The 24,291-nt window shown below is 44.6% G+C and overlaps 1 protein-coding gene across 1 annotated transcript in view; it reads right to left on the bottom strand.

The window, feature by feature from the left end:
• Positions 1-23,910, bottom strand: part of LOC146180430 (uncharacterized) — a 46,428-nt gene extending 22,518 nt beyond the window's left edge. The window contains exon 1 of the mRNA XM_084577753.1: positions 23,743-23,910. Coding sequence (XP_084433879.1) covers positions 23,743-23,910 — 168 coding nt within the window. The remainder of the gene's footprint in view (positions 1-23,742) is intronic.
• Between the last annotated feature and the right edge of the window lie 381 nt (positions 23,911-24,291).

Here is a 24,291-nt window from a genome sequence, read left to right as displayed (position 1 = left end):
CACCGTTATCTTCACCTGACGACAGTGAGAGCTATCTGTGCTGGCGTTGATGAACTTTGCCTCAGAGTTTCCCGCCAATCATCCACCAGGACGCTAGAGGTACCCTTCATAAGCAAACCATCGACCGACATGGATTCAATTGGGGTGATGCTTGCATCAGAACATGCCTTTATTAGTGATATGAATGTTGGCTTTCACTCGGGTGTAACGGTGAGGCATTATGCAGATGACACACCCATCTATGCTAAAATAACATTTTCGACGACCAGGCTAAACTTAATTAACATTTGGGTGATGTTTACTGTTGGTACAAATAGTGGTAAATAGATCTAAATAAGCAGAAAACCGTTTTTCTGCGGGTGACACAAAAAAAAAGCATCCTCTGATGTTCCTTTAAAATTTGACACTATTCATTTGATGCAAACAAAATAATACAAGTATTTTGGTATTTACCTAACTAGTGACCTGAACTGGTCTGTACACGTCGAGCATGTTTGCAATAAGGCGAACTCTTTACATCGAGGAAGAAACTACGCGGTACGACGCCAGAAGTAAAGCTTTTTGCGTACAAAATGACTGTGATGCCACTTTTCAAATACGCAAGTCATGTCTGGCTACCTTATACCAGAAAAATATACAGAAATGTGAGTGGGTTCAGAACCGTGCGCTTAGGTTTATTTATAACGCCTACATTCAGCACACGATCTGCTACAAAACTAAGAAAAAAAATCCCGACTTCTTAATTTACATCAAAGAAATAGATTAAATGGGCTGGTTTTCTTTTATTCAAATCTTAACTGGGTGCTATCACGTCCATATTAAGAAAAGCATCACACCAGATGTTAATTTTCACACACGAATAAAGCACGCGAAATGCATTATACCTTTAATCTACAGAACCGATTGCTTCCAATATTTTTTTTTAGTTCGATCAATAGACCAGTGGAGCAAGCTGCCAAACGCTATTGTCATTCTTAATGAACTTACAACGTTTTTAAACGCTTTAACAAAGTGCTTGTTAACGGTATGATGATTTCCTGGTGTGCTGTGTAATTTATTCGGGTAACGAAGAGTAGTTATTCCATATACTTACTGAATTATGATTTGCTTCTTGTTCTATGATAGTTAAGGCTGTACGGGTTTCTTGTAAAGCGGTATGTCTTGTGCATGCAAGTACCAATGAATTGCATAGTTTTATCATTTCTTTTTTCCTCATGTATGTAATATTGGTATTGTACATATCCTGCAACTCCTGTCTTTGCTTATGCTGACATGAATAAATAATTAAAATAAATAAAAAACCGTGACAAGGGAAAAAGACGCTAAAAGTAAAGGAAAATACACATTAGTGACCACCAGGAACACACAGAGCACGGGAGCATAAACCCTGAGGACAAAAGCATTAAGGACTCAAGAAATATGTTAACAGAAACTAAGACTTAGTCTAGAGTGCAACAGCGCGACGGCACGAGGCCTCAGTACAAGAAGGTACTAAACACAGCGGTGACTAACAACAAATGTTTATTCAGGAAGCCATTGCTTATAAAGGCGCCAGCAAAACGGAAAAAAAAAGAACAGAAACCTGCAAAGATCATGACAGATATCCCTGCTACCAGGCATATTTTTGATGCCATAAGATTAACTAAATATGCAAAAACTCATGTTCTGTCTGCAAGATAGCTACAGATAGGATGCTTACACATCTCTGACTCACCTTCATGATCTCAGACGCTTCGATACGTTCTCTAGTCAGCTGATCTTTGTGTTCATCTAAAATCCTGCTTTTGTTCTACGATGGTTGGCAAGAACAATCACGGCCGTGACTCCGATGTGGCGTGTGGCATTCTTGAGATCGTTTTTGCGCTCCCTCAGCATGTCGTTCAAACAACGACCAGTGTGGCCAACGTAAGAACTCAAAGGGATCGAATACACCAGATTTTCTGCGCACTTCACAAATTTAACCTCATGCTTTCTTCTACAGACAGATTCAGCTTCAGTTGACTTTTTGGGCCCATTTACATTCGCGCACAATCTTCATTCGCGCACAATCTTCTCAATTTCACAGGAGCTGCAAACACAACATCTACTCCGGCTCTCATTTCAAGTTATGAAAGACAACGTAGGGTATGACAGACCCATTTTTGCTTCTGGTGCTGTGGTCGACTGTGGTGCCATGTTTCAATTTTCTTAACAAATCCTCCACTAATGGTGCTAAAATGTAAAGAGGGTAACCTGCAGTAACAAGCCTATCAACTTGACCATAAAAACCATTGACAGTCGTATGGGTGCATGATTTCTTCACCGCATTTCTGAAGCAAGATGCGACAGTGCCCCTTTTTACGAGCTTATAATATGAGGAACGGTAGAGAAACAACGGTTTTTACTCCTCGGTTCTTCAAGCGACACGCACATATGTGCAACAGTAAAGTACATGGTCAAGTCAAGAAATTTTTGCAGTCATCAAGAGGCACTTCATGTGGCACTTCAAGCGCCGCAAGGACTTCGGAAAAAAAAAAACAGAAAGAACTGCAATAACTTATTCATCAAAATTCAGCGAATAAGATTTAATTAGCACCAGGTAGTCATCTACAAAGCGGAAACCTCTTGCAGCATTTGAGGTTATAAGTCGATTTTCAAGTCCTGTCAAGCATAACTAAATAAAAATAACAGAGCAGTGGAGCAATGCACGCTCCTATACATATACCATACTTTTGAATAAAAACGCTGCCATCCCATTCAGCGCAAGCGGATTTTAGATAAACACAAAGACCAGCTGACTAGTGAACTTATTGTAGCGTCTAAGATCATGAAGTTGGGTCAGAGATGTGTAAGCACCCCATCAGTACCTATCCTGCAGAAAGAACATGAATTTTTCCGCACATAGTGAATCTCTCCCCTCTCAGGGGTCATTAAACTTGACATTACGGATCATTTTCCTATTTTCGTTACACACAGTAAACCATCCCGTCCTCCACGGTCAATTTTCTACACTTCCAGATTCAACAACGAAGATTTTGTTAACTCTATCCGTAACAAAGACTGGTCTCCATGCCTCTTGTCCATCAATCCGGAGGGAGCAATGGAGTGTTTTTGTCACCTTCTTTCCAACTGCATATCTGAGAGTACAGCAATACTGAAATGTAAAAAGAATTACAAAGTTCCCCATAATCCATGGCTTACAAATAGTTTATTAAGTAGCATGCGTCGAAAAGAAAATTTGTACAGAAAAACGAAAAAAACAGCCTATTAAAGTTTCCTTGAAAGCCCGCTACAAAAAATACTCCATTGTTCTAAACAACTTACTTAAGCACGCGAAAAGATCTTACTATGATCACGAACTGTGTAAAAACGCTAACGACGCTAAAAAGCAATGGAGACTATTTAGAGAATTCCTCAATTTGCCCTGCGCTAACAATGCCCCTACTGAAATTAATTTCAATGGTACTGTCTACACTGAGCCATTTGACACCGCGAATGCTTTCAGTGACTTCTTTTCTGAGTCACATAACCGACTTCCACTTCCGCCGGAGATGGATTTGAAACGCACTAATCAATCTTTCTTTCTTTTTCCTGTCTCCCCTTTTGAAATCGAGTTGATTATTAATAGCCTCAAGGACACTAGTCCTGTACTTGATAACATATCCTCACGGCACCTGAAACTTGTTGCTAATCTAGTTTCTGTACCAGTTTGTCATATGGCGTCTTTCCTGCTTGCTTTAAGATAGCGAAAGTCATTCCGGTGTTCAAAAAAGGTGACAGACAAACAATATCTAACTATCGTCCAGTATCTATTTTATCATCTCTTAGTAAGGTAACTGAAAAATTAATAGTCAGCCGCTTAGACAATTATCTAAATAAATTTAATATTGTTACGAAGTTTATTTACACAGATCTTATGATGCGCAGGAGGTTAGCACACCAGAGCGGAGCGGGTAGAACCAGCTTCCTCTTCTTCTACTGCTTATCCCGCCAAGCTTCCTCGTTCTCCAGTACACGACCGCGGGAAGTGCGTGACACTGCCCCCTTCGTAGACGATGCCCACCGGGCGAGTCAAGGTTCGTCACGTTGATAGAAGGGCGTCATGCGGGCCACGTGGACTACTTGAGTCTTCTGAGAACGACGACCTTGGGTGGTCAGGCGAGAGACTACAAAGTTGACTGCGCTGAGGCGTTCCAGTACAACGAAAGGACCAGTATAATGGTGCAACAGTTTCTGGGACAAGCCGCGCTCACGCAGTGGCGTCCAAAGCCACACCAAATCACCAGGGGTATAATTAACATCTTGATAACGCTTGTCGTAGCGTTGCTTGTAGCGTTCCTGGGAGGCAAGTGTGCGAAGTCAGGAGAGTCGACGAGCTTCTTCAGCCAAAGAGAGAGTATACGCGAGTGAACTTTCAGCTGGGAGTGAGAAAGGCAAAAACGTGTCCAGAGTACTTCGCAGAGGTCGTGCGTAAAGAAGAAAAAACGGACTGTAGCCTGTCGTTTCGTGCCTAGCAGTGTTAAAGGCGTACGTTATAAACGAAAGGACTTCATCCCAGTTTTTGTGGCGGGAGTCGACATACATTTCGAGCATTTTGCTAAGCATTGGTGCGTCCGGTAAGACAGTTTGTTTGTGGGTGCTAAGTAGTTGAATGGCGAAAATAGGATGAGCAGAGACGAAGACGTTCCTCTACAACTTCTGCCGTAAACTCTCACACACACGGTCGCTTATTAACACGCGAGGAGGCCCATGTCGAAGAATGATAGACCGTAGGAGGAAAGAAGAGACATCAGAAGCAGTGGCTGACGGTATGGCAGCAGTTTCACAGTACCACGTAAGGTAATCTACGCACACGATGATCCAGTGGTTTCAGTTGGAGGATCGGGGAAATGGTCCTAGAAGGTCAATTCCCGCCTGTTCGAATGGGGTTCGAGGTGGCGTTATAGGCTGAAGACAGCCTGGCAGAGAGCAGGTTGGGTGCTTGAAACGCGGGCACTGGAGGCAGCTGGCCACATAACGTTGAGCAGTCTGACGCATCTTCGGCCAATAAAAACGTTCCTTAGTCCTGTGCAATGTCCTGGCGAAACCCAAGTGTCCAGCTGTGGCCTCGCCGTGCATTACCCGAAGAACCTGACACCTAAGACTTGTAGGAACTACCAGAGGAAACCGTGCACCTACTGACGAGTAGTTCTTTCTGTATAGTAGACCGTCACGAATACAGAATGAGGGCGGAGGGTTCCGGGAACTTGCTGCATCAAAAAGCGGTGCCAACTCCCTGTCGTTCCGCTGCGCAATCTTGAATTCACCAACATTGGGGAAGCTTGGAGAGATGGCAGCTACATATTCGTCCAAGATCTCATTGTCGCAATCAGTAGTTTCAAGCGGCAACCGTGACAGGCAGTCAGCATCACCATGCTTACGACCACTCTTAAAAGGCACAGTAAAACTGAATTCTTGCAGGCGCAAAGCCTACCGCGCAAGGTGTCCACAGGGGTCACGAAGGTTTACAAGCCAACATAAGGAATGATGGTCCATCACAATTTTAAATGCACATCCATAAAGATATGACCTAAAGCGTTGCACACCGAAAACAACAGCTAAGCATTCCTGTTCTGTTCCTGTGTAATTGCGCTCAACCTTGCTCAAAGAACGGTTTGCGTATGCAACGACATGTTCATTGCCATTGCGCTGGCGTCAGTGGGAAGTTGTGTTGGAGCTGATGGGCAGAAGTGGCGTAGTATAGGCCCAAATGTCAAAATAAATTGTAACTGTCGAAAGGCGGAGTCACAATCGGCATTCCGCTTGAAAGGTAGATCTTTTTGCAGAAGACAAGTAAGGGAATATGCTAGGTCAGCAAACTTCGGAACAAAACGCCGGAAATAGGAACAAAGCCCCAAAAACTCCTTAGCTGATTTAACGATTTCGGCGGTTTAAAACAAGTGACAGCTTCGACCTTTTTCGGATCAGGCCTGATTCCATCCTTGTCTACCAAGTTCCACAGTCTGGCGTTCTCCAAAACGACATTTCTTGGAATTGAGTACCAGACCAGCTTTCTCAATACACTCCAAGACAATCTCCAGTCGACTGTTGTGTTCCCCAAAAGTAGTCCAGAATATTACTACATCGTCCAAATAACAAATACAAATGTGTCACTTCAGTCTGCTCAAAACTGTATCCATGAATCTTTCGAACGTGGCTGCAGCGTTACATAATCCAAATGGCATCACAATAAATTCATACAGCCCATCTTGGTGTTCTTTATCTTCCGGGTGCATAGGGATCTGCCAATAGCCTGATCGCTGGTGAACTGAGGAAAAATTGGAAGCAGAATGCAAACAATCAATGGCGTCATCAATACGTGGCAGGGGATACACGTCCTTCTTGGTAACAGTATTCAGCCGTCGATAATCAACACAAAATTGCCATGTGTCGTCTTTCTTTTTGACTAGTATCACAGGGGCAGCCCACGGACTAGACGATTCCTGAATGATGCCCTTATGCAGCATATCACGAACTTGTTCTTCGATTGTTTGGCGCTCTGATGGGGATACACGATAAGGCTTCTGACGGATTGGATCAGCAGTCCCAGTATTGATTCGGTGCTGAGTACGGGAAATAGCAATCCGTGGTGGTGAGTCCCGAGAGAAATCGAAAGCCGCAGTATGTTTCGACAGAACTTCTACTAAACTGTAACGGCCACTTGTTGGCAGGGACTTGTTAATCATGGCAAGAAAATTTGTTTTATCTACTTCTGAGCATGTGGTAGGCTGGGAATTATCTGTGCTGAGCACTGCCACTGATTTGAAAGCGTCTTCGTCAAAGTTTGCAAGTTTTAGACCACGTGGCAATACAACAGGTTCGTTAGAGCAGTTAGTCGTCCACAAAGAGGAATGGCCATTAATGACTGAGATGACGCAGCGGGGAATAAGAATGCTTTACTTCGTTCATTTGAGGGTGAGTGGTTCAACCACAGCGTCGAACTCATCACTGGCACAGCTTGAACTAACAACTTGTATAAACTCTGCTGAAATTGCAGGAATAACTGTCATCCGAAACCGAAAGCGTGCGGGGATTGGTCCGCGAATTTTTGCACAAAGAAGATTCAATTCGAGTGCTCACAGAAATGTCTCCGTTGCGAAAGTCGAGAGTGGCCCCACATTGTTCCAGAAAATCGAGTCCAAGAATTACGTCATGCGTTGATCGAGCAAGTACTGCGAATTCAGTTCGGAATCTGTGGCCGGCGATAAGAAGATTCACGGAACAGACTCCTAGTGGGTTAAGCGGTTCGCCACCAACACCACAAAACGTCGCCGCACTATCCCAACCAAACATAATTTTATGACCAAGGCAGTTTTTAAAAGCGAGGCTTATAATAGAAATGGTTGCACCTGTGTCCAACAATGCCATAGTACGTACACCGTCCACAAACACTTCAATTCGGTTCTTGAAGATCGAAACGGGAAGAGGCATGGGTAAGCTAGAATCTTTTGCGACCTCACCTCCATCGGCCGCACTGACTAGTTTCCCGGAGGTGGCGACCGTCGTCGAGGAGAAGGGGAGCGTCGTAGGCGACGAGGTGGTGGTGTCAGGTTACGGTCAGAGGCCGGGGATTCGTTTCGGTTCTGCGCCAGTCTGCGTTCTTGTCGGCTAGCTGTTGCTCTGTACTCATTCCGGCCAGGTGGTCTTCTGTATAAATCATCATTGTCTGCAGGAAACCTTGCACGGGAGTTCACCCACTGTCGGCGATACTGCTGGTACGGACGGCGATTCCGGCAAAAACGCGAAATGTGGCCAATCATTCCACAGGCGTAGCACACTGGCGGCCCACTTTCGTTCGGTGAATATGGCTATCGTCGCTTGGATTAAACGCATCGTGTTCGTGATGTAGTCGACGAGGAGGACGAGAGTGCTCGCTGTTGTAGGCGTTGATGGTGAGAGGTTGCATGTTCGGGCGATGAGCTGCAGAGCATCGGATGTCAGAAGGAGTCGTAACAGAGGGAGCATAACCGGTAGAAGATGGGTTATTGTCTGCCGAAGAGATGCCACTGTAGACGGGTCTGACGTGGCCCCCAATATCTTGATGTCTCCGAAGCTCCTCGCGGACGATCTGTCGAATTGTATCTGTCATGCCAAGAAGAAATGGGCATGGGCAGGACATGTAGTGCGAAGAGAGGATAACCGATGGTCGCTTAGGGTAACAAACTGGATTCCAAGGGAAGGAAAGCGTAGCAGGGGGCGGCAGAAAGTTAGGTGGGCGGATGAGGTTAAGAAGTTCGCAGGGGTCAAGTGGATGCAGCTAGAACAGAACCGGGTTAAGTGGAGAAATATGGGAGAGGCCTTCGCCCTGCAGTGGGTATAGTCTGGCTGATGATGATGAGGATGATGATGATCTGCCATGCTCGTCGCTTCAGACACATCCACACTGGCGACAGTTGTAACATTAGGAAACCGACCAAACTTTGGAATGATAAGGCGTCGATTCAAGCCTTCAAACGTGCGGCAGTGTCGTGTTACATCAGCGGTGGTATTCAAATCCTCCTTGCAGATGAGAAAGTTGTAGACATCTTGCACTATTCCTTTGAGGAGGTGTCCCACTTTGTCTTCCTCTGTCATCCGAGCATCAACTATTCTGCATAGCTTGAGGCCTCCTTCTATATACGTTGTGCAGGTCTCCCACGGGGCTTGCGCTCGCTGAGCCAGAGTATGTTCGGCGCTCTTTTTTCGAGCATCGGCATCGCCGAATCCCGCTCTCATTTCTTCCATGAAGCGATCCCAGGTGGTAAGGGATGCTTCAGATTGTCAAACCGTGTTAGTGCAGTTTCGTCAAGAAAGAGAGAGAGAGCAGAACATTTTATTTATTCCAGCGGATTAAGAGGCTCCGGCCCTCCGTCGCTTGGGATGGATGGCGGGTGCCCCGCCTCAGACGCAGGCCGGCAGACGTTGTTGGCCGGCAGCGTCCCAGGCCAGCTGGATGGCGGCTAGCTGGAGCCCAGGGTCCGAGCAGCGCAGCATGGTCTCCCAGAGTTGCGGCGTCAGATTTAGACCCCTCCCGGGAGAAAAGGGGCAGTCCCAGAGGATGTGTTCGAGGGTCCCTCTCGAGTCACAGTTTGCACAGAATTCAGATCTTTCTCCTGGGAGCGTATGGCTCACCAGGAGCGGGTGTGGGAATGTCCCAGTCTGAAGGCGACGCCAGGCGACGGCCTGCCTGCAATTTAGGGTAGGGGCTGGCGCAGCAGCCACTCGTCTACTGAGTCTATAATGCTGCAGAATTTCTGTGTAAGATTTGGCACACTCTATGCTCCCCGCTCCAAGCCCCCCCCCCCCCCCCCCCTCTCTCTTCCGCCGGCTCGGTGGTAGAGCCCTCGAGCCATGGCATGGGCGGATTCGTTGCCGGGAACGCCAGTGTGCGATGGAGTCCAAATCAGCTGTATAGTTCGCGAGATTGGTGATTGGTGTAATATTTGAATTGCCTGGGGAGCAATCAACCCACGACTGTAATTTCGTATGGCAGTTTTGCTGTCGCAGATCACGAAACGCGCCTTTGTCTGGGTGCAGGCTAGAGCTACAGTCACTTCCTCAGCTGCCTCAGGAGATCTAGTTTTCAGGGTGACCGTGGTGATCGGTCTACCCGACCCATTCGATACCGCTGCAAGCCCATCCGGCAGCATATACAAAGGCTACTTCCACCGGCGGCAAGCGGCTAAATTTCTTACTGAGCATTTGAGCCCTTTTTTCCCGACGCTCCGTATGGTGTTCGAGGTGCATGTTTTTTGGCAGCGGAGGTATCCATAGCCTGTCCCGTACAGCCATGTCTATTTCAGATTTTGTCTGATCGCCTCCCCAAGTGTCGAGGCCCAGTTTTTCTAGAATGGATCTGCCTGCGGCGGTTAGGCGGAGCCGTTCTACCTGTGAAGTGCGCACCGCTTCCGCGATCTCATCCCATGTGTTATGGATGCCCAGTTGCAGGAGGCTAGCGCTGGAAGTACAGCGCGGGAGTACAAGGGCTCATTTAATACTTGTGCGGATGAGGCTAATTTCTGTCGTTCTGCTGCCTTAAGGGGTAAGTATGGCGTAGAATAGCTGATTCGGCTAATGATAAATGCCTGGATTACGCGCAGAAGATTTTTTTTCCTTTAGTCCTCTGCCTTTACTCGAAACTCGGCGGATGAGGCTAACTGTTCGGTATACATGCCGCTCAAGCTTCCTAATAGTTGCGCCGTTGTAGCCATTATCCTGGAGAAGGAGACCTAATATACGGATCTGCGATACCTGGGGAACTTGATGTCCTTGTACCGAAATCTGTATATCCACTTTACGCTCTCTCCGCAGGCACCGTGGATCGTAAATTAAGAATTCTGATTTTTCCGGCGGGCATGTAAGTCCACGTTCTGCTACAAACCGCACGATCGTGTCCACCGCCTCTTGTAGCGTGTGTTCAATTACGACATCGCTACCCCGGCTGATCCATAGTGTAATGTCGTCAGCATAAATACTAAACTTTAAGTGAGGGTAACGTCGTAGTTGTTCTGGTAGTTTTGCCATTGCTACGTTAAAGTGAAGAGGCGAGAGTACCGAGCCCTGAGGAGTACCCCTACTGCCCAGAGGGAAAAGTGATGATGTGCTATCGCGGATTTAAAGCGGGCACTACGCCCACTCAAAACGTTTTTGATATAATTATACGTTTTTTCCCTACATTCAATGCTGATAGGCCGTCCATGACTCCCTGGTGCGAGATATTATCAAATGCCTTCTTTAGATCGAGGCCAAGGATGGCCTTAGCATCTTTACTCTTGGACCGGATAATGTCATGTTCCAACTGGAACATGAGGTCCGGAGTCGAGAGATGAGAGCGGAAGCCTATCATTTCCCGCGGGAAAAGGTCGTGTCTATCAATATATTTGGTAAGCCTGGTTAGAATAACATGTTCTAGTAGCTTTCCCAAGCATGATGTTAATGATATTGGCCGTAAATTGTCTATCTGAAGTGGCTTACCAGGCTTGGGTATGAGAATAATGTCAGCCGTTTTCCACTGCTGAGGTATTTCCCCTTTCTCCCAGCATTCCTGCATAAGCTGAGTTAGTGCGGCTACCGATTGGTCATCTAGGTTTCGCAGCATTTTATTAGTGATACCATCTGGGCCCGGTGCCGTGTTGGTTCTAAGCCGAAGAATCTCTGCTCTTACTTCTGCCGTGCTAATAGCGGCATCAAGCTCATCATTGGCGACCCCTAAGTAGTCAGGAAGGGGCATCCTGCTTGTATCGCTAACATACAAGTCTTGCAACTGTCGAAAGAACTCCTCGTCATCTCCTGGAAAGGAGTGTCTAATCTTCATGAGGTTAGTGCCTACTTGAGCTTTCGAGCTCTCAGGGTCCAGAAGGTGACGAAGTTCCCAGGTCTTAGGCATGCTCATATTATTCTCCATGTGTTCGAATCGATCCCCCCAGTTTTGCTCGCATGGCTTGAAAGCGTAATCTTCAATGGCCTTATTATGCCGAGCTATCTTGCGCCTTAGGTTACGATTCCACCGCTGCCCCTTAAGTCTCCTTTCCATTCGTTCCTTTGCCTCCCACATGCGGCGAAGACGACTATCCACTAAATCCGGAGCGTTAGCGCCATCGAGATATTTAGTTGCTGCCTTGACGTCGGACTTTAGTTGTGCAACCCACGTGTCGAGGTCGGTTATTTTGCTTTCATTGTCGCCTGTCCTGTTGTCCCGAAATTTGTCCCATTCCACTATCGCCGGCATTGCACGACGTTTAGGGCCGGGGCCACCCCCAAGTTTAAGCGCGATTATGTAGTGATCGCTACCGAAGTTCATGTCCGTGTTGTTCCACTGGGGACTGAGGGTGCGCCTAGATAGTGTGAGGTCGGGGGATGTATCGACGCTAGCACTGTTCCCAATTCGTGTCGGATAGGTAGGATCTGTATGTATAGTGCACCCTAGGTCTTGTATATCCTCCCACAACTGCCTCCCTTTAGGGCAAGGTGTACAGTATCCCCTGAAATCTCCCATAATCACTAACTGATGTTCTCCGCTGACTAGCTCTGCTTTTCAGAGCAAAGTCCTGAATCTGGCCTTGCGCTGCCTCGGTGAGCTGTAAATATTGAGGAGGAAGATACTGGCCCTAGGACTGGTTCCATGATTATCTCCACAAAAACATTTTCTATCTCTGGCGATGCGAGGTCTTGCTGTACTGCTGCCATATTTCTTTTAACTAAAGTTGTCACTGCCGCCCGCTCCCCCTTATCGCTGTGGAATGCTTGGTATCCCGAAAGAAAGAATACCGCATTCGCCAGCTTGGTATTCACGTCCCAGCGGTTGTATTTGCTCACCCGATTGTAGTGGTTGAGCCAGTCATCCACGTCTTCCCCAGGCTTGCCATAAAAGTGTCGGGGTTCCCGATAAGGCTGTGGGGTGGTTGGTTGTGCTGCTAGCACGGGCGGTGTTGAAACATCTGCGTGCGCCATCTCCGTCTATAGGGGGGGTAGTCCAGCAATTCTTCTGCTTCGGCGTTGTAGGAGGTTTCGTGGTGATCTTTACCCCGCAAACTCCACCACACTTGTTACGAAGTTTATTTACCCAGATCTTATGATGCGCTGGAGATTAGCACAACAGAGCGGGTAGAACCAGCTTCCTCTTCTTCTTCTGCTTATCCCGCCAAGCTTCCTCTGTTTCCAATACAGGACCGCGAGAAGTGCGTGACAATATTATTAGCCCCTGTCAGTTTGGTTTTAGGTCCGACAGTTCGACTAACTTGGCTCGTATCTCTTTGACTGAATCTATTATTAAGCATGGCATTGACAATGGCGAATTTGTTGATTCTGTGTTTTTAGATTTGGTTTGGTTTGGTTTGTGGGGTTTAACGTCCCAAAGCAACTCAGGCTATGAGAGACGCCGTAGTGGAGGACTCCGGAAATTTCGACCACCTGGGGTTCTTTAACGTGCACTGACATCGCACAGCACACGGGTGCCTTGCTTTTCGCCTCCATTGAAAAGCTGCCGCCGAGGCCGGGATTCGATCCCGCGTCCTTGGGAACAGTAGTCGAGCGCCGTAACCACTGCGCCACCCCGGCGGGGGTGTTTTTAGATCTAACAAAAGCTTTTGATACGATTACCCATTTGATTTTGCTACAGAAACTAGAATGTTATGGCATAGTAGACGCTGTATCTCTCCTTCTGAAAAGCTACTTACAAGATCGTAAACAAATAATTAATATTAATGGAACTACCTCTCTATATAAAACTATTAACCAAGGTGTTCCTCAGGGGTCTATTTTAGGACCTTCACTGTTCATATTATATATTAACGACCTTCATACTTCTATTAGTCCAAGTCGCTGTGTTTTATACACGGACGATACTACCGTGTCATTATCGAACAGGTTAATCGATGATCTTACTGTTGATTTGAATACCGTTTTGTGTAACATAACAAAATGGTGTCTTAATAACCACCTGGTTATTAACCCCACTGAAACAAAGTTTTTAATCTTCAAAAGTAGCCAGAAAATCCTTCCTTGCACTCCTACGGTAACCCTCTGTTCTTACACTATCCCAGCTTCCGATAACACTTGCGTTATTCTTGATTCTGCACTTACATTCTCAGCCCACATCACTCATCTGAAAAAAATATCTGTATTTGGCATCCGAGGTCTCATTAAAGCACGCCCATATTTTCCTTGTTACATTCTCTTATCTCTGTATTATGCTTTCATTCACAGTCGCCTCACTTACGGGATTGTCGTTTGGGAAAATACTTACAACTGCCATTTATCGTCGGCACAGCATATACAAAATCAGGCCATCCGCATTTTCACCTGCAGCACGTTTTCCACTAGCGCTCGTCCCTTATTATATGAACATCATATCTTATCAGTCCACCAGCTCTTTCAGTATCACCTTGTAATCGCGTTCTTTAAGCCATTGAATGGCAGCTTGCATTTCCAGTTTGTTAATCCGTTACTACTTTCGAGCTATAACTCTATAGATTAGCAACGAATAACAATTTACTACTCCCGAAAGTTCGTACTAATTATGGAAAAATGAAGACATCTTTTGCAGCCATCTCATTTTCGAACTCATTGCCTTTAACACTGAAAACTTATATGTCCTTGCCCACATTTAAGAATAACTTGAAGGAATATTTGTTGAATTGCTGATGTTTTATATTTTTTATGTGTGATAACTTTGTTAGTGCCTTTGTTTTTGTGTAAAACTACTGATTCGTCTAATTCCTCTGTTAGTGCTTTTCTTTTTGTGTAAAAATACCGATTTGTCATGTTTTGTATATTATAACCTTTCGCTAACTTAGCTGTTATTATTTATTTTGTTGTAGTGATCTATCGAGAGTCCCGGTGCAGTCTTATGACTATGGGACCCTGGTCTGTATTTTTATGCATTTTGTAAATATGTTCAATCTAATAAACTTTCACTTTCACTTTAAAAATGGGCCTGCTAGGAGAAATATCTGTCACGGTTCTTTGTATTTCTTTTCAGTGTTGCTGGCGCCTTTTAAGCAATGCCTTCAAGAATAAACCTTTGTTGTTAGTCAGCGCTGTGTTTAGTCTCTTCATGTACTTTGGCCTTGTGCGGTTGCACTGTAGCACTCGAGAACTATGTCTGACCAACGTGCCCATCAGTTATTGTTGTATAGAAACTAAGACAGAGGTTTTGTCCTCAGGGTTTATACTCCCGCGCTCTGTGTGCTCCTGATGGTCACTATTGTGTTTCTGCCTTTAATTAATTTTAGCATCTTTTTTCCTTGTCATGGTTTTAGCTGCGGTGTTCTGTTGACTAGTCACCTAGCAGTCGTTATTTTGTTGGTTTTAATGATGTTATTTTTTTCATCGTGTCGAGCTTTTTGTCATTTGTTTAGCCGCATTGGTTGCTAACTTTTCATTTTTTTACCATCGACTGGTCTTAGCGCCGATTTCCCCACCAATATTTTAGCCGTGGTGCTTGTTGATTGTTTTTTTTTTGCTCCGCCATCGTTTTGTCTTTTTGTTATTTCTTCGTCATATTTTTATCTTGGTTGGTTGTTGGCTTTTACACATGTTTTGTATACACCCTCTGTGGGTTTTGCTTCTTGGTGTGTTTTTGTCCTGCTTCTGTTGCGCATTTTTTCGCCTTCTGGCAGTGTCACTTTTCTGGCAGCGTCATTTCTTCGTGGGAGTTGATAAGTTGATTTTGGCATTTGTTGGGTTGATTCCGAGGCTGCTTTTTGAAATGGGTGCATGCGCATCATTCATTCGTTTTAATTCTGGCTGTATATAAGGTGCAGTTGGGCTGTTTTGAAAATAAACGCTGTTAGGGCAGTTGTGTGTCCTCCTTCTTGTCCTTCGTCTGCTAGCGCTGTTTTTTTTTAATGATGATCAACCAATTCGCCCAGCAACAAGCATTGTTAGTTTGAAATCAGCGTTTCTGCGAGCAACGGGCCTGTTCATTGCTGTTGTTTTGCAGGAATAAAATATATGCCAGGTGCGGGTGCCAGTGCGAAGGCAGTGAAACGTTCTTATTGCATGCACGAATTCAATGTTGGCCAAGAAAGAGGCATAAAATTCCGTTGATGAAAAGTTCCATCATTTGTGTGGGATTGTTATGATTAGGGGAAAATATTGTTACGAAGAAGAAGATAGGCAGCGGCGCGAGAGGAGCCCTCACGCTTGGCTAACCATTAAATCATCCTTCACCCTATCGCCATGTAGTGCGGTCCTCTTCGCTTGTCACCACGTGTTCGTGTCCATCAGTTCCTTCGAGTCATTCGGCTCTTTCGGGTCCTTCGTCTCCGTTCTTGTTGGTCTGTCTGTTCTCCTTGTCTTCAGGTCCGGGTTGGGGGCTGGGCGGTGGTAGTTGGTCGGGTCTGGGCTGGAAGGGCTGGGGCGAAGCTGCTCGGCGATGTCCCTGGGCCCTCGGTCGATGGTCCGGGCTTACAGATGGCGTCGATGCTCCATGGCGAGAATGGGGATGACGTACGCCGCACCTCCAGCCAAAAATGTTACGTTGGTGACAAGCGAAGAGGACAGCACAACATGGCACAACATGGCATATATTCCTACCTGCGTCTTTTTGCAGATGACTGCATCATTTAGCGCTTTATTAATTCCCCGGAAGATCACCTTACTCTCCAAAGTGACCTGAACCTCATCTCGGACTGGTGTACTAAATAGCAAATGACGCTTAACTCGACAAAATGCAAGATTATCTCTTTCACAAACAATCCAAAAGTGAAGTTCCAGCTTTCAGCAAATTGTGGAGTATGTTTTATCGTTCTTCAGAGAGCAAAGAAAAAGCCTCAAATTTACACGTGAACTGCCTGTTAAAATTTATTACACTTTTTAGACCTGGCATTTGAGTTCTTTCGTGATAGGGTGTGTTATGCCCGCGTGCAAAAAAGCAGCTACTGCCATTTAATTCCTCGCATTATAAGCTTGTGGAAAGAGGGATTGCTTCGCTACACTGTAAAAAAAATTTCGCCGATTTACGTAGAAACATGGAGGTAATTTATTGCCGAGCTGTTTCCGTATTTCATATAACGGACGTTCCTAATATAACGTAAAACCGTAGCACGGACTCTGTTAATTGGTTACGGAATCTGTTTCCTGATTACGGCATAATGTTTATTTCTGCATTATAAGGTTTCTGTTTTCTGAATACAGCATGGAGTTCATTTCTGCTTTACAGAATTTCTGTTTTCTCAATACAGCATCAAGTTCAAATTTCCATTATAGGGTTTCTGTTTTCTGAATACAGCATTCAGTTTATTTCTGCTTTACCCAGAAGCTGTCTGCTTTCTGGGTCACGCGCACAACTAACTAAAATGAAATCTGTTCTTTTACCGACAGTACAGCATCGGCTGGTACAGTTTGTACCAGCCGATGGTATATGATTGTTGATTTCTTTTTAAGAATAATGTTGGTATTCTTTCAGCATGCAGTTGAAGTGAGAGTAGCGTCGGTGACCACATGTGAATTTTGTTATTTATCTAGTGAAGGAACATGCACGCATGCAAATTGTGTAGCACTTTGTATGCAAATATATTTAACACCCATTCAATGGAACATGTGCATACGGTTTATTTCCCTTCATACATTAAACTGCCTTCGGGGCATGCATTCTCTTTGTAATCTGCCATTCTGTCTGAGGTGCCCTGAAAAGCACAAAAAAAGATAGTTTGTCAGAACCATGCGATTCTAGGCACTGGAAAAAGATGGAGAATTGGTTTGGTTTGGTTTGGTTTGTGGGGTTTAACATCCCAAAGCAAAGCGACTCAGGCTACGATAGCCGCCGTAGTGGGGGACTCCGGAAATTTAGACCACCTGGGGTTCTTTAACGTGCACTGACATAGCACAACACACGGGCGCCTTGCTTTTCACCTTTAACGAAAAGACGAAAAATGTTGTTTTCAGTACTTCTAAGGCAGTGATAAAATTAGCACCTGAGTTTCTAGAATTCGACACAAGAAATAAAAGAAATTATGAAAAATATGGCTATATTGTAGAAAATAACATGCAAAGAAGGGATGTAACTGATAATTTGCACGCTTAGATAGGGTAAAGGACTTGAGTTCTAACTTAAAAAAAAAAGCTGAGTGACCATCAGTGATCTTAAATGAACTACTGTACAAGGACAAAATTATTGCACAAGTCAGAACCATTTTTGGTAGGTCCACTGTTTCAGTTTTTCCATGAGCAAATTTTCAACAAATGGGACGCTACCCCTGCACGTTCATTTTTCTCTGCACTCAATATTGGGAACCAAGTGGCACATGTTTCGAATGTACTACTACATGCTAAATCTGCCATGCCTGTTACTTTCTCTATGTAAAAGAGGTAAAGTATTTGTTGAAAGTCATGCACGAGATGAAATGGGAAATGGCATGATGCAGATGCTTTTGGACGGGCAGCATGAAATTAAAGAGGGTATAGCTGAATTGAAGCAAAAGCTCGTCGACCTAGCAATGGGGCTTTCGAAGACCTCAGAAGAATGTAAAAGGATTGAGCAGGCTGAACATGAAATTGTACATTTTAGCTCCAGTGTTGGGGGCGTATCAAAAAAGCTTGACGACATTGAAAATCGCAGCCACAGTAAGAACTTGGTGATCCGGGGCATTCTTGAGGTACAAAATGAAACCGAGGAACCATTGAAGCAGAAAGTGATTGCGGGAGTCTTCGCGCAAAAACTTAACGTAGCAGTGACGAGTGCAGAACGGGTACATAGAACTGGAAAACCTTCTACGGGAAACTCGAGACCAGTCATTGTGCGGCTTGGGAATTATAACGAAAAGAAAGAAATACTGCGCTACCGGACCAGACTGCAAGGAACAAAGATCTTTATTGACGAAGACTTTTCATACGAAGTAAGAAGAAGACGACAACGTCTTTGGAGCAGCGCAGTAAACGATAGGAAAAGTGGGAGAAAAGTTACTCTTGTTTTCGACAAGATTAAGATAAATGGTGTAACTTACGCGTGGGACGAAGCGACAAACCGGCGCTGTCGTGTGAAAGAACAGCTATCCGATAAAGAGCCAGTGGCTCACGCAGGGGATTGACTTGCGCATGACGGAGTGTTCAGGCTGCTGAATCTTAACGCTCGTAGCCTTGTAAACAAGTGTGTTGATTTTGAACATGTGCTGATTGAGCATGACCCTGATGTTGTTGTCATGACCGAGACCTGGTTGCACGATAATGTACGTGACTCTGAAATATGCCCGCCTGGTTACAACGTGCTTAGGAACGACCGTGGCAGCAGAGGGGGCGGGGTAGCTATTTTCATTAAAAGGTCTGTTAATTACACATTCATTTGCAAAATGACCGACATTGAAACATTATGGTGTAAAATGTTTTTAGGAACAAAAGAGCTGTTTGTAGCGGCTGTGTATCGTGCACCTGGGTCCGGTTCAAACGGTATTAATAAGCTAAATGATTTTCTTTATGACCTGCGCGCACAGCACAAACATGTTGTTGTTGCTGGAGATTTTAACCTTCCGGATGTAAAATGGGATGAAATGGAACCGGGTTCACGGGAGAATGAAGCTGGGATAGCTGCTGTTGACATGTGTTTTTCCCACGGGCTGACACAGGTAGTCAGGGAGCTTACTCGTGTTCACGGTGATGGTGGATCGGTTCTGGATCTAGTCTTCATAACAGACAGTGTCTCATCATGGCTGCACAAAGTTGCCATTCTACCTGGAATCTCGGATCATTCCTTAGTTAGTGTAACTTTGCAGTTGGGTCCATTCTCTTGTACGCAAAAACACCTGACATACTACAGAGATTTCAATAGAGCTGATGTCACTACCATACTTGACGAATTAAGCTACCGTTATGACTACTTTGACAAATTAAGCCACGATGAGTCCGCACACATAAATGAACTATGGCTAACTTTCAAAGAAACTGTTCACAAATGTATAACACAATATGTACCCTTGAAATGTAAGAAAAAACGTATCCAGAATCCGTGGATTACGAGAGAAATTCTTCAACTAAAAAGAAAAGTGTCCAGACGTAAAGCAAGGTTGCGGCGATCAGTGAACCCGGCGTTACGTGAGGACTTAACGACATTAAGTGAAAGGTTGAAATTAATGAATAAAGAATCGAAACATAAGTTTTACAACATCAGAATGAGTAAATATCTTCGTGAATCTCCCCAAAAGTTTTGGAGACACTTGTCGGCAACCAAGACATCAATAACAAAAATGAATACGCATCAGGGTCTCACTGAGGATAAGGCTAAAATTGCGGAGGCTTTCAATGGGTTCTTTGCAAGTGTTTTTACTTCGGATGACGGAGAACCGACACAGTTTGCGTCGCATAAATATTTACCCGAATTAGACGAATTGCAAGTGTCATACGAGGGAATTCTGGCTTCACTGCTGAAGCTAGACACTTCAAAGGCTGCAGGCCCGGATGAAATACCGAATTTATTTTTAAGGAGGTACGCTGAATGGACGGCCAGGTATCTCTTCGTAATTTTTAAGAAATCTTTAGCCACAGGTATGCTTCCTGATGATTGGAAGATTAGTAAGGTTACCCCAGTTTTTAAGGATGGTGACGCTGCTAACGTTTCAAATTTCAGGCCAATAGCACTAACATCAGTGTGCTGTAAGCTTTTAGAGCATATTGTATCAAAACATATTCGCCAGCACTTAACGCGCAATGATTTTTTTAGTGAATACCAACATGGCTTTCGGGAGGGCTTGTCAACAGTGACACAACTATTGGAATGTTGTCATGATTTTTGTAAAGTGGTTGATTGCAGGGGCCAGATGGATGTTATATTCTTAGATTTCAAAAAAGCCTTCGACAAGGTTAACCACAGAAAGCTTCTAATTAAGGTAAAAACTGTTTTGGGACATAACTGTGTAGTTCGATGGGTAGAGGACTTCCTAAGAGGTCGCAGACAGTATGTTGTCATCGGGGATAAGAGGTCCGATTGTTGCGAGGTTAGATCAGGTGTACCCCAGGGGTCAGTTCTTGGCCCCCTCTTATTTCTGATATACATTAATGACATGATCCGAGATTCACCAGTAAAAGCGAGGCTATTCGCAGACGATTGTATTATCTACCATGCAATCAGATCCGTTATTGACCAAATTCAGCTTAATGATTATCTGCTCCAAATTGATAATTGGTGCACGGAATGGCAGATGTCACTAAACCCACACAAGACAGTTTGCATGACAATTACTCACAAGCTTGAGCCTCTGAACTATGTGTATAGCTTGCAAGGTAGCCGGCTTTCCAGAGTAAATGAATGCAAGTACCTCGGCGTGACCATCACCTCAAATCTTAGATGGGCAAAACATATTGACAACATTGTCGCGAAGGGAAACAAGCGATTAGGCTACATTAGACGCGTCCTAAAACAGGCTTCTACGGACACAAAACTGACAGCGTACAAGATGCTTGTACGGCCTTTACTTGATTACGCATGCGAAATATGGGACCCATATCACAAAAAATCTGTCTCTAAGCTTGAGCAGATACAGAGAGGGACGCTACGGTTCATTTTCTCCCGGCATCGACGATTGGATTCAGTGACCCCTCTTTATGCTCAAGCCGATGTGTCTCTTCTTTCCCACAGACGAAAAGAAAAAAGACTAACTTTGTTTTATTGTGTAATAAATGATTTAGTCCTGGTTAAGAAAGAACGATACATAAACGAAGCAAAGACGCGCGTCACTCGTAATAAGCATAATAAGCACGTCCAAGTAGAAAAATTTTTTAAGGACTGTTTTAAATACTCTTTTTTTCCTGCCACATCATCCGACTGGAACAGCCTTCCTAACCACGTTGTGAACGCTCAATCCCGAGAGCAATTTGCTACCCTTATATGCAAATATTTAACGCAGGAGTGCACATAATTTGTACATTACATTGACTGTATTTTATGAACCGTGTTTTAATGACTGTACTTGCTGTTTTATCGTACTGGCCTGCGTTTATGATTTTTGATGTCAAACCCACTCCTATCTTAGTCCAGATGGACTGATAGTATGTACAAATAAATAAGTAAATAAATAAAAGGCTTAAGTGATGCGGAAACGCCGAATTTTCAATTATTACACTGTTTCCAGGATCATGGTTAAAGACCGCATATATATATATATATATATATATATATATATATATATATATATATATATATATATGCGGTCTTTAACCATGATCCTGGAAACAGTGTAATAACAGTGTAATATATATATATATATATATATATATATATATATATATATATATATATATATATATATATATTTAAATGAGGAGGCATCAGTTGTTTTTAACGTAGCAAGAATTCATCAAAAAAGATCAAGAGAGCCATGAAGGTATGCAGTCAAGATCAACCATGAGAAAATTTACATACATGGTTAGTGTTTCAGGAGATGGAACGAAGCTTCTGCGCCAACTTCATAACTGTCGAATGGACGCTGGTGCGTGACTTCTTCCCGGCTCGCCACTTGATCCCTGACAAGGGACTGATGAAAAAAATTTGCCTTTAAAACAGAAATGACTTGTTTTAGTTACGTTTGTTTTACCAAAGATACATTGTAGCATGCTTGTTATGTTTGTTGCTTAGTACTTCATAAACGGTATGAAACACTGAATATTTGGCTAAGTAGATCTGCAAGAATATTCAAAGGCGAACAAACTTTTTCAGTGCAACTATTTCACATTCATGCAATTCTCGAACACTGATGTGTATCGCTGATGGCTTACTATTCCAAAAACTTCTGCTGCAGAAAAAGGTGAAATAGTGGGTAAACAACCTGTAAAAAATCTTTTAGTAATTTATATATCTCTGGATATAAGTAAATAAAATCGTAATGTACAGTGACATAGATTCGCGTATTCTGCGATACCCCCAACAAAAGGGAATTGCAAGCCCGCACAAAGTCACTGATGTATATTTTGTTTGAGCTACGAGAGGTTGCACACTAATAGAGCTTGAATTATGTGCAAAAATATTTCGTAAATTTTTCTTGCAGTAAGGAACAGTTCTGGCCATCACATCCGTGCATGTCAGTAATGTGTCTATTAAAAAGCCCTTGGGCTAGGTGTTTAGAAGGCTCTTGACCAAAGTGACAAGGGCACGTTGTGCGGCCTAGTCCCGCGAGGCAAGCAAAGTGAGCCGTGGTGGGGTTCGAGGCAAAGAATAAGTGGGAGACTAGAAGTCTGTATGGCGCTGTGTGAGGCAATGTTTTATATCTGCGTATATATGTGAACAGACGGGAAATTCCTTAACCACTTGGTCAATGTTGTTCGTGTGCACAGTGTTCACCGAACGCAACAACAGACCTAACGCTTCACTTCCTTACAGTCCCAATATGGCCTGGTTGCCCTTTTTTACAATGAAGAAGTACCCACTTTGGTCGTTCACAACCACTTGGAGCGTATAGCCTCGTCAATGTGCTTTATGACGTCACCCGTTTATGAGCGGAGGACGGAGGGACTTGCTCTTAAACATGGCTTCGCTTTGAGCCTTTGAAAAACGTAGTAAGGTAGTTAATTCTCTTGCGAGCCTGTGTCTACTTTTAGAGATACTACTTGGGAAGTCACTCTCGTGTGAATGACCCAATCAGCTCTGTTGCCTAAGCTGACGTCGAGTATTTCAAAACCTTCCTACACGCCGCGTACTTCGCTTACTTGAGACACGTTTTTTCAACAGGACGATAAATGGTTAGCGCCACGGCAACGGAAGCATGTTTTGCCGAACATCGGGCATCTACCGCGTTCATGGAAGCCGTTGCACTTAGAGCATTTGAACTGCAGGCATGTTTTTATCCCAGCCAATTCCTGTTCTCATTGAGCCTCGTCGTGCTCTGAACATTCTGCACGCTGTTCACAGGCTGAAAAGTTACCTTGCTGGCGCGTTTCAATTCGTGCTACTTGCTTCTCCACTTGAGCCAATGTATTGTTTTGTTCGGCGCATACATCTTCAGCCTTGCAAATTTCCTCCGCCCTCATTAAAATAAGGTCCTTAACTTTCAGCATCTTTTTGCGCAATTTTGGATTATCTGGGCCAAAGACAACCTGGTCACTGACCATTGAGTCATACAAGGTTCTGAAATTGCAGCTTCGTGCTTTCATGTCCCGTGAAAAGCGCTCGAAGGGTTCGCCCTCAGCTTGCGTTCTTGAACGAAAGACATACCGCTCGTACACTTCGTTTTGCTGCTCTTCGCAGTATTACTCGAACTTCTTTGTAACAGTTTGATAATCTTCCTTGCTTTCGATCTCCAAAAACAAAAAGTTGTTGATTACCTCTAGGGCGTCTTCCCCGGCTACGGTGAGCAGCAGTGCGGGTTTGGCTCCTTCCGTCCGTGGTTCTTTCGTCCACTCCGTGGCCTGCAGGAACTGTTCGAACCGCTGCTTGAAGAGGCTCCAGCTACCGGACAGCACCAGCAGCTGCGGTAGCTTCACTAAGCCCATTGTGCAGTGCACAGTTACACCGCTTCGATCAGCGCGTTACTGCATATGTGAACGCCATCCCACTTCTGACACCATGTTCCGGCGTCCAACAACGAACACGCAGCGTAGAAGCAGCAAGAAGAGCGTTTATTCGAGATTGCTTGCTGATATATATAGCCTACAAACGGCTGCATGATAACGACCAGAGCGCATGCGCGACTGATACAATACAAAAGGCAAAAGAAACAAGGCCTAGCGCACGACCTGAGTGCTGTCGGCCGCAGCGCCCGCGGGCGGCATCTCTGCAGAAACCTGGCGGCATCCGGTGCTGCACTTAAGCGGTGCAAATTTGTGTACTTGCGCGATGAAGCTGAGGGCAGACCTTTTTTTTTTTTTGACGCA

Source organism: Amblyomma maculatum, chromosome 8 (assembly GCF_055883805.1).
Source record: "Amblyomma maculatum isolate TAMU_Amacu chromosome 8, ASM5588380v1, whole genome shotgun sequence".
NCBI lineage: Eukaryota > Metazoa > Arthropoda > Arachnida > Ixodida > Ixodidae > Amblyomma > Amblyomma maculatum.
This window is presented reverse-complemented; position numbering and strand designations above follow the sequence as displayed.